This window comes from Thamnophis elegans, chromosome 10 (genome assembly GCF_009769535.1).
Source record: "Thamnophis elegans isolate rThaEle1 chromosome 10, rThaEle1.pri, whole genome shotgun sequence".
Lineage (NCBI taxonomy): Eukaryota > Metazoa > Chordata > Lepidosauria > Squamata > Colubridae > Thamnophis > Thamnophis elegans.
In genome coordinates this window covers 22,554,920-22,566,141 of record NC_045550.1, presented here as the reverse complement: position 1 = coordinate 22,566,141, position 11,222 = coordinate 22,554,920, and the positions used below count along the sequence as shown (strand labels likewise).

Genomic DNA, 11,222 nt, shown 5'->3' with positions numbered 1-11,222 from the left:
AGTAATTCTGGGGCAAACGGTTAATACAAATATTTTAATTTTTTAAAATATACAAAGTATTTCCTGTATTGCGCAGATAATATAAAAAGCAAGCGGCTTTCTTTTCTGCATAAGAAAAACTAAAAGGAACTACCGTAAGATGAAATAAGGTAAGAGCAATCAACTCCTTTGCCAAAACCCGTTCGGGGCGCTTTTCTATGTTTTTGACCCCATTTTCTATCCGTAGGTGCGGTTCTCTCGCTTCCTCTTTGATTGTTAGCTACATGGCGGTAACTCCGGCAGGGATGGCGGTGGATGTTCAGGCACGATTTGGGCATTCGGTGAAAGGACTGCTGACCGAAAAGGTGACCAACTGCGGGACGGATATAATCGCTCTCACTAAACAGGTGCTCAAGGGCTCCCGAAGCGCTGAGGTAAGTGAGACTACTACAACGGTTCCCCTCCAACTATTATTCAGTCGGTACAAGAGGATCGCGGTGTATAGTGGGATTTGTAGTCTCTGTGAACGCTTCGGCGGGCGGCCTTTTTAAGGAAAAGTTGTAGTGCTAGAAAATTTAGGATTGACCTAGAGTCGCTTCGTTTCATGCGATAAAGATGGATCAATTGATTCTTCCCCTTAAACGAACCGATGATTTTGACACGTTTATATGCTCAGTTACAGCCATCCGATATTATACTTAGCATCTTTATTTTAAAACTCAAATAGTTCAGACCTTTTGCCTGTAATAACGAAGTTCATATACGTATAGTGGAAGTGCTCGGCTGCTGATTTAATCAAGCAAGGTAATAAGAAAGAACGGAGACTTAGGTTTTCTTCTTGAGTATCATTGGTATTGCTTTCTTAAGGTTAAAAGCCTATTTGTTTCTGCCCCAAAGACTCAGGTTTACCCTTTTGAGCAAACTAGCTGAAAAAAGTGGTAAATCCCACTGAGATCCTGTAGTACAAATTAAAATTGAATGGTGCTGGGTATGTGTTGCACAATTGCTGAAACTTGTCAGTAATTTCAGTAAGGAATCGCTAGGAAAGTTTGAATGTAAACATATCTTTATGCTTTTCCGATGTATACAGCTCCCGTCATCCTGTTTACATGATAAAGGTATTTGCGGGAATTACATGGTAATACATCTGAAGGACATCAGATTGAAGCTGGTTGGTATGTCTTCCACCAGCCCTAAACTTCAATCCTTGATTCACAAACAAGTAATTTACAGATTGCTTACCCTTAGGATTTGTCTGCTGAACTAGCCCAATTGATGATCAAGACATTTGAGATGTCAATTTTAAAAAAAGTTTCTGTAAATCACTATGTATATTAGCATAATTAATAATTACCATAAATATTGTACTATACCAAGAAGTTTCACTTATAGCAATAGCCCTTATATTTATATACCACTTCACAATGCTTTACAGCCCTCTCTAAGCAATTTATAGAGTCAGCATATTGCTTTCAACCATCTGGGTCCTCATTTTACCGACCTCAGAAGGATGGAAGGCTGAGTCAACCCTGAGCTGGTGAGATTTGAACTGCCAAATTGCAGGCAGCTGACAGGCAGCAATAGCCTGCAGTACATATCCACTTATATATCATTTATTATGAAGATTCTACATAATTTCAGAAAATCCTTTTGGTTCAGAATGTTTGTCCAGTAAGTTAGTGCTTCTGGATTAAATAGGAGTTCATAAAGTTATAATTCCCAAATCTTATTATCTCCTGAAAGCTCACTATTAGCTGCATTGTCAACCTTGAATAATAGTGGAAGAACACTACCTTGGAGAACATAAAGTTCATATCTCTTCCAATGATTTTCATGTCTTTTAGTTCCTAGGACAAGCTGCCAGAAATATGGTGATGCAAGAAGGTGCCATTCTGCACTCTGAAGATGTAAGTATGGAATATAATATTTGTCTGATAATATTAAATACATACCTCTATAGAGTTTCAGGACATGTAGAAAAGGAAATATCAAGTTCAGGGTTGAAAATAATTTTTTTTTAATTTATAAAGTTTTTTATTTTTTCATTTTCATAACATATATATACACATGTATACTATTACCAGTGGTGGGTTTGTTGGAACCTACTCTGTGGGTGTGGCCTGCTTTGTGGGAGTGGCTTGCCGGCTATGTGACCGGGTGGGAGTGGCTTGCTGGCCATGTGACCGGGTGGGAGTGGCTTGCCGGCCATGTAACCAGGTGGGAGTGGCCAGGATAATGTCAGCATTCCCAGTCAAGATAGAGGTATAAATTGCACAGAAAAGAAAGAGGCATCCATACACCTGAATTTAACTTCAAAGCAGTGGCAACAACTTAAATTCATTAAATAATAATGTTTGTTAGGGCTATGCACTGTTTTTGAATATATAGGAATATAAAGCCCACAGCATCTACTTGGTACTTTTTAAAGCAGCGGCACCTTTTTCCTGGATTCATGAAATATCTACTTTAAAGAGTTGTGGGTGGGTACTATATTTACATTCTTGTATTCTCTTCAGTACTTTGTTTGGAACAGAATCCAAAGTACCATTAGTCCTAGCATTTGTACTAAAGCTAGGCAAGTTATTTTACAGGACTCTGAGCACTCCTCCCGATCTGGTCAATGAAGCAGATGTTCCAAAGTATTCCCACAACTTTCCAATGCTTTGAAATCCCACCAAATGATTTATACAGGCCTATTTCATACTTTCTTCTATATGGCGATCAGGGTGGTTTTGCATATGGTTCACAGGTGGTCTATTTTCCAAGTACTTAGAGGGCCAAGAACTGTCTTTCCTAGATTGCAGTTTTAGCTTCCTTGAATGTTAACACACCTTCAGCCCATTCAAATATAGACTAGCTCTGATCCTGGAACCATATCACATGCTTTATATATTAATATCATATTCAATGTAATCATTATTGCTAAAAAAAACAGGCAGCAGTTAGAGTAGTTTGTAGCAAAACATGGGCAAGAAACAAGAAGTTGATTCACCACCACCACCACCCCTATTTTAGCTTGTTTCTGTCTTATCTAATATTTTCCTGCAATTCTTCCATAATCCAGACTACTAAAAAGAGTTCTACATAATGATACTTTTAAAATAAGTTTGATGTCCAACAGATTTCCTACTTATTAATATGAACAGGTTCTAGCCTGTTGCTTAAAAAAATAAATTCATACCACAATCTACAGGAAAATAAAGTCTGTAAATATAATTTCTTTTGTGCTACTACTAATACCCCTACACATATGCACCATACAAAAGGCTAGTAAGATTATTTGCAGAATAGTGTGCTCTCTCACACTTGCCTTTGTTGTTTAAACCACTTTGTAGAGTATAATATACAATATACTGTGTATGTAGAGGGGAAACTTCTTGGAATTTCGGGCTTGGAATTATGTGCACTAGAAACAATACCTATTTGTTTCAGAGTATTTTCAGATTGACAGGCTGTCATGTGCTGAACTACTTGTTCTTTGTTTTGTGTACACAAATATAAAGTACAATCATTGCAACTATTAATTCTTTATACTGTTTATAATCTCTGAAATGTAAAAGAGATAAAACATAGGACTCGCCAGTGTGTCCCAACCACATTTCAGCTTCTGCAACTTCCCTCCGCCCTCAAAATCCAGGGCCAATAAGTTATATTCCAATCATACACAACAGAAACAGCCCCCAAACACACATACACACACACACACACACACAAACACAGAGTTTAGATTTCTTTGAAGGATTTTTCAGCACCTGTCCCTGCATAAAGAAGCTCAAGGAAAGATAATCAATTTCTTATTGGATTTGGAAATACTCATAAGTAGCAAAAGTCCCCACTGCTTTCCAGTGTCTCAAAAGCCCATCATAAAGGTGAGTCCATCCTTCTGCTTCTCAGTGCAGAAATTCCTAATATGTTCCAGTAGATTTCACTTGGAAGCAGAAACAGCCAATGTGGCCCCTCAAGAGTAGTCACTGCTGTATAAGGTTTCTTTAGTGCTGTGAGCTATGCAATTTAAAGTTTCTGCACACTGCAATCAAGCAATTTAATCAGGAATATACCTCTGAGTAAACAGGTATTTTGCTTGTGGCATTTGTACTTTATTACAACAAGCAAGCACTCACCCTCTAAATAAGTTAGACAGTCATAATATTAAAACTTGATAAGTGTTCTTAACAAGAAATTCACAATGGTAGCATCATAGATACATTCCAAAAATACTTATGATATTTGCACACAACCACCTGCTTTGCAGTTCTTGTCTTCTTAACTGATGGGAGAGTGAAACCCAATAAATATATCCCCAATAAAAAAGAATAGAATGTTGGAGTACTGAAAAACTCCACCAAATGGGAAAATCCAAAGAAAGAAATATTGGATTTCCTGCTATGAAGTAACAATTTATATACAGTATGCACAATTCTTTTAGTTAAATTATTGCTGAACAATTTGTAATAGTTGCATCAAAGTATTATTCTATTTGCCACTTCTACCCTCCTTCCTAGATGTTGTCTCCCCCCCCCCCCCAGATTTAAGGGCATGTGAAACAGTTTTGATGAAAGTTGCATGATATGAAACTTCTCTCCTTTGAAATAATGTTTGGTTTTGATTCTCCAATGAATCAAAAGAAATGTTTCATGCTTCCTTGTTACACAGCATTTGCTTTAGCTTTCCATAGCTCTCCCCAAAACCAACTAAGGAAGATAAAACCACAGAAATCTAATACTGTTGTGCACAGCTTTGCACTAAATTATCTGTATAGTAAGCCAAAAGTAGTTTAAGATTATAATTAGCCCACCTGTTTCACCCATTAACATGCAAATACATTTTTCTTGTTCAGAGACTGCATGAGAGATTTCCCAGTCCTTGCAAAATATCACACATCCACATAAAGGGAGCAGCAACTCCTCTGTGAAGGGGAGGGGAGTTCGGCTTTTCTCTGCCATTTAAAGGCTGCAGCAGGGAGAATCCCAACTTTTTTTCTCTCCCTCCATTCACAGAGGAGCTGCAGCTCCCTTTATGCTCCCCCTGGCCTCCTCCCTCCTGGGGGTCGAAGGACCTGAAAGGGACAGGCAGGCTGCCACAGCTTTGCTGAGAAGACATTTTTGAGAAGAGAAAATTCTCGGGTCCGGCTGCACCTGAGCTGGTGGAGCGCCCGTGCAATTGGAACAACCGTGTGGCTCACCTGCACTGGCTGTCTCCCTGGCGACGGGCACTGGCAAGCAGGTTCTAGGACGCCTGCCCATTAGTAACGGACCTCCACGCACAGCGCTTTTCTGAGCATGGGGAGACAGACGGAGCAAACTACCGTCTGTCTTCCCGTGCTCAGAAAAGCAATTCCGTTTAAGTCCTTTGCTGGCAGGCAGGTTCTAGGATGCTTGCCCGCCAGTAAGGGACCTCCCTGGACAGCACTTTTCTGAGCACGGGGAGATGGACAGGGCAGGCGTTCCAGAACTTCCGGGTCCACCGGTGGAACCTCCTCTCACCGGATCGGTAAATTTCACCATCCGGTTCTCCTGAGCCGGTGCGAACCGGCAGAAACCCACCACTGACTATTACATAGCCAACATCATATTGTATTATTACATGTTTACATCAATTTATCTTACCATCAACTCCCAAAAACAATTATTGGCTCTTCTGCTCTCCATACACCATAATTGTACTTTATCCATCACTTTCTTCTTCCTCTCTCCTCCCCCTCCCTACCTCCTTTCTTCCCTCTGTCATCCTGACCTTCTCTACTTCCCCTATCTCTCTCCTTCTCCTCTCTCCCCTTTCGACTCATCCTTTCTCTTCTCCTCTTCCTCCCCCTTGCCCTCTCTCCTATCCCTCTCCTCTTTCCTTACCTCTCTCCTCTACTTCCCACTCTTCATTACATTTACTTGGTGTATTTCAGCTTCTGAGCAAGCTCCATTTGGTGTTGATGGTATTAATAATTCCTTTTCAATATAGATATTTAATTTTAGCATGCATCTTCCTCCTTTTTAAAAAAAAATAGAACAAAAAAGTATACATATATTCATTGTGCTTTAAAAAAAAACCCGCCTCCCTGCCCCAGCCTAATTTTGGCCGAGATGTAGACCTGCTAGCTATTCTCATCATTATCTTTATATAATTATACATCCTTACATGCCCCCAGTTTGTGGTTCTGTTTTTAAGTCTCAATAGTTTCCCATTGTAAATGTATTTCATGTATTTCATGACAATAGAAATTTTCCATTTTTCCATATCTTGGATTAAATTACCCTTAATTGTCTATAAATGGCAACCCTTACTGTTCAATGTTCATTACAATTCCCTTAATTTATTATATAGAATAACAAGCGGTAAACATCTCACTTTATTCAGTAGTTCTATATATGTCCATGCTCCATATATTTTAATCCATGCTTAATTGTCCTTCTATTGTCATATTCAATCAATTCGCAACTCAGTTTAATTATCATGTATAAAAGTGAATCACAAACCTCTGCTTTACAACCTCCCCATATCAGTTTCATATTTGTCCATATTCCATATATTTTAACCTTTATTTATCTATCTTTCCATTATCATATTCAACCAGTTAGCAACTCCATTTTATTGTCATATTTAGGAATAAAGCCCTTATCCTTACTTTATATTTTCCCATATAACAGTTTCTAGTCTGATTTTTTCCTAGTAAGTCTTTTGTCCCACTTCTCTGTTACTGTTTTCTCCCTTTTCTTTGTTTTGACACATCCACACTCTTCAGTTTTTCCCAGACAATCGTCAAAAGGATATTTTATATTTCTCTTTGTTGGGGCATAATCGCCTACTTCAATTTTCCTTATGCCACTAATAACCTCCAAAACCTCTTTTGTCTGCCTTTTATTCCCGTTTGTTGGGACACCTCCCCCTTTTACAATTTTCTCTATACCACTCCCAAGATCAGTGGAGATTTTTGTCTGCTTTTTATTTCCCTCCATTTTTACCCGTTCATTGTCTTGCCCCCCCCCCTTCTTTGTCTTCTTCTTTAGATATCTTCTTCTCTGGGTTCAGAATTCTATTTAGGCTTGATTTTAATTATTTTAATGATTTATGCATATTTTTTATAGTTTCACGTAGTTCTTCAAATTCCCAGCTTTCCATGATGTCCAGTTCCAAAGTTACAGTTAGTTATACAGTTCTTATTTCAGAGTTCTGATACACCTTAAACTTATCTGCTTCAGCTGCTGTGTGGAAGAGCGATGGGAGCCATCTTGGTCTTTTGTTCTTCCTTAATGTCCAGTTCCAAAATTGCAGTTAGTTATACAAGTCTTATTTTGAGGTTCTGATCCACCTTACATTTAGTTAATTCAACTACTGTGAAACCGGAAGAGAAGCCGGGGCCATCTTAAAAAGGAAAAAAAAGGGAAGAAAGAAAAAAAACCTTCATATTTCCCAGTTCTTGCTTCTGTTATTATTCTTTCCCTTGCCACCTTCCACCTCTGGTCAATTATAGCTGCACAAAATATATCACTTAGAACAAACTTGCAAACAGCCAGATTCGAGTATGTTTCTCTTTGCCTCCTGCTTTTCCAAATTCTGATTTATGGCAGTTGGTTAATTAAAACTTCCCGCACAGTCAAGGTTAGGTTATCAGTTATCAGTGAGATAACTGAGCTTTTTTCTTGATTTTTTGGAGTTGCTTAAGATATATTAGTTGAAAGGAGTTCAAATGAAGTAAATCCTTCGGAATGTTTGATTTCTATTTCAAATCCAGATTTAGAGTTTGTATTTGAGTGGGTTTGTCACTTCTTGGCTTTCTCCCTTTCTGTCCGAATTTGTTTCAAACAAATTCAGACTTTTTTTGGAGTGCTAGTGTTTCAACCCTCCATTTTCCTTTTCTTTCTTGCTTTCTTTTTGAAAAAATCCCAATCTGACCATCAATATTATTTATGATCTCAAATTTCTTTGTCTTTTCCAGGTTTGATTTATGGCTGTGGGTTAGATAAATTTTCTTACCAGTCTTTCATCTCTTTCTCACCCTCCTGTTCATTTGCTTTGACTGGAAATCAGCATCTTGTCAGCCATGTTGCAGGCTGCCGCCCCCACTCCGATTCAAGGGCAAATCTCCGACCTTTGAGGGACTTGTTGCCTCCCCCTGGGTCTGATGAGATGCTGCCCCTTCTTCGCCCCCCCTCCAGGGGGGTTCTGATCCAAAAAAGGAGCCTCAGAGTTGGTTTGTCAGACAGGGTTCATGTGAGGCTTTTTAGAGCTCACATCTCCCACGTCTGTCCAGCTGGAGAACTTCCTATCGAATGAAAATGAAAAGATTTTTATGTTGTGCATAATACTAGTTAGTCATTTTAATAAATAAAGTTAGGAGAAATCATTATGACACAAAACATATGCATTTCCACACATATGCAAGTAGATCAAGATGAAAATAGTTTTTGCTAAGGGAGCATTTGAATGAAATTATTTCTGAGCCAGCATAGGGATCTAAATATCCCAAAACAGGAGGGTAAAAATGAATATTGCCAAACAGAAACACTCATTTGCGAGAAAGTAAAGCAGTAGCACAACTTTCTACTCCTTTCTCTTGTGCAGAAATTCTTAACCTGACGTCCATGGGTAGATTTCAGAGGCCTTGGGAACTTGGATGGGAAAAAATCCTTTATTTTCACATATATTATGTTATGATTTTGCTGTTGTTTCTTTAAAAAAAATATTTTGATAACTAATATGTTTTTTTTGTAATGCAGCCTATATCCATGTATTAAATTGTGTGCATTTAAATATATTTTCCTAAAAGTGTCTGGAGGTTTCTCCAGAGTCTAAAAGGGGTCCATGCTGCCTGTGTGCGCATGCGCGCACAAACAAACATGAATCCTATCTAGTATATCAAATCTATCTCTGCCATCTACACCTAATTTTGCTTTGTGTTTTTTTTTTCCTGGGCTGCAGGACATACCATATTTTTCAGAGTATAAGATGCACCAGAGTATAAGACATACAAGATTTTGAAGAGGCAAATTTAAAAAAAAAGTTTTTGCACTCTGCAGACCTCCCAAAAACAGTCCGTTTTTCACGAAAACGGGCCCGTTTTTTTCTTCAAAAAGGGGACATTAATAGCCTTTAGGAGGTTTGTAGAGTACTCCTGGGGGGCGAGGGGGGGCAAAAATGAGCAAAAAATGCCCCGGATTTTATTTAAAAAAGGGCATGCATAACCTTTAGGAGGCTTATAGAGTGCTCCTGGGGGCCGGGGGGGGGCAATATTGAGCAAAATATGACCCATTTTTTGCTCATTTCTGCCCTCCTCAGCCCCCAGGAGCACTCTACAAGGCTCGTAAAGGCTATGCACTGCCATTTTGGTGAAGGGGGCAGGGTTTTGGGAGGCAAAAAATGCTGTATTCAATGTATAAGATACATCCAGATTTTCAGCCTCTTTTTTGAGGGAAAAAGGTGCGTCTTATACGCCAAAAAATACGGTACATAAAAAAATGTACTGGATTTCAGCAACACCTTTTCCTAGATTTATGTAGGTTCAAGCATTGTTACAAATATTATACTTGAGATTTACTGTGCTACACCTTTGAAATTAAAAGATCTGTTTTGAAAAATTAGCAGCATGGACTAGAAACTTGGGCAACATTGGAATAAGTATCTGTGGACACATTGGTATTCCTGGATACCATATTGGACTTTCAGAGCACATTTTCAGGCTTCAGCCTAATGAGGCCTTTTCCAATTTGATGTATTCTGATCCGTTTGGATTCTTAACTCTCATAATTCCCTACTATTGTGACCTTTGCCTTAGGAATATGGGGATTGTAGTCTAGCACAGTAGAAGGACATCAGACTACGGAAGACTAATTTGGAATGATGCCTAGCTTTACATATTTCAAACAGTTTATTTAGCAGGCTTTTCTCTATTTTTTCCAAGGAGAGTCTTTATCACTAACCAAAATCTCTACATTATTCATTTTATAGTGTTAAATTGTAGTGTACAAATGGTGGTAGTTACCCAGATTGATTGTTGTCTATATTGCTAATCCTGCTAGTGGAATAAAACAATTTTGTGTAAGAGTTTAATTAATTTACCATCATCATCTTGTATAGAAAAAGTAAAAGCTTGTGAAAGCAGTTATTTTAAAATTAGAGATTTATCAAAACACCATGTTTTTTTTCAAAACAGCAAATTCTATGAGAGCTAGAAGAACCTAGTATGTGATTATTTCTCATTATCATGTAATGCCAAATGTTGATTGCATTGATAACTTAATCGAGGGAAAAAGCATGTACTTCATACCTATCTCTTTGCAGAGTTTAAGAAAAATGGCTATTATAACTACTCACCTGCAGTACCAGTAAGTATACACACTGCACATACTATATTTGATGGGATTTCTAGTCCCTAGAAATATATACAACCCCCCCCTCTGGTAGCATATTTTCAAATTTAAATGTTTTATTAAAGGGCACAAGCCTTCATGAAGATTTTCTCATTTTAGTCAGATACATTGTTAGTCTGAAAAGATGCTAATAGACTCCTCCTTATTATTGATTATTATAGAGTAATGTAGCTCTCCTCCTACAACTAAGATACAACTGAGAATGGTATAGAATAAGTTTTGCAGGGTGGTGGTTAGTAATCAGCATTTTATATTTTTAATGTCAGTGTTATTGCATCATTTCAGGGAAGAAGTAAAGCATTACAGAAGCAAATGATCCTTAAAATCTATGCAGAATAGGAGGATTTTGCCCTGATTTTTGGAAAATCGTGTTTTTAGGAATATTCCTGTTTTGTCCTTTACCCTCCCAAACTGGGGGGAAAATCATGGAATCTACACACAGATATTAGGGTGCCATATGTATGCAATGACTTACCTGGTAAAGATTATCTGGGATGTGCTGGGAAACTCCAGCTTCCAGTTCTAATCTTGGTCAGATGGGTGGCTCTATGAATTGTTTCACAGAGAAATACATTCAAATAAATGAATAAGGCCTATCCCTCAGGAATATGGCAGCTAGAAGCAAGTTTTTCTCCTCATAGTTGATTTGCACAGGAAGCCTCTTTTTCCAGGTAATGAAAAAAATCTCACACTCTGTCTTCTGGATGTAAAGCATAGCATTCCTCTGTACTTAAGAGGAATTGTCTTTGCTTGTTTACGAACAGAAAAAAGGGCAGGATTTGGTTCAAAGGCCAGAGGTTTGGAATGCAATGAATGTATCCCTTTCCAAGGCCCCACTACTTACTTTTGTAGGGTAGGGCAATCCAATGCAACTTTGGGGCTATA

General features: G+C 38.3%; 1 protein-coding gene across 3 annotated transcripts in view; it reads left to right on the top strand.

Moving 5' to 3' along the window:
• The first annotated feature begins 228 nt into the window (after positions 1-228).
• BORCS7 (BLOC-1 related complex subunit 7) overlaps positions 229-11,222 on the top strand; it is a 40,783-nt gene continuing 29,789 nt past the window's right edge. Inside the window, exons 1-3 of one of the 3 annotated variants that reach the window (XM_032225898.1) lie at positions 229-413; positions 1,824-1,886; positions 10,249-10,292. In XM_032225898.1, the coding sequence (XP_032081789.1) occupies positions 264-413; positions 1,824-1,886; positions 10,249-10,292 (257 nt within the window). In that variant the 5' untranslated portion in view covers positions 229-263. The remainder of the gene's footprint in view (positions 414-1,823; positions 1,887-10,248; positions 10,293-11,222) is intronic. The other 2 variants (XM_032225899.1, XM_032225900.1) reach the window with 2 other exon arrangements.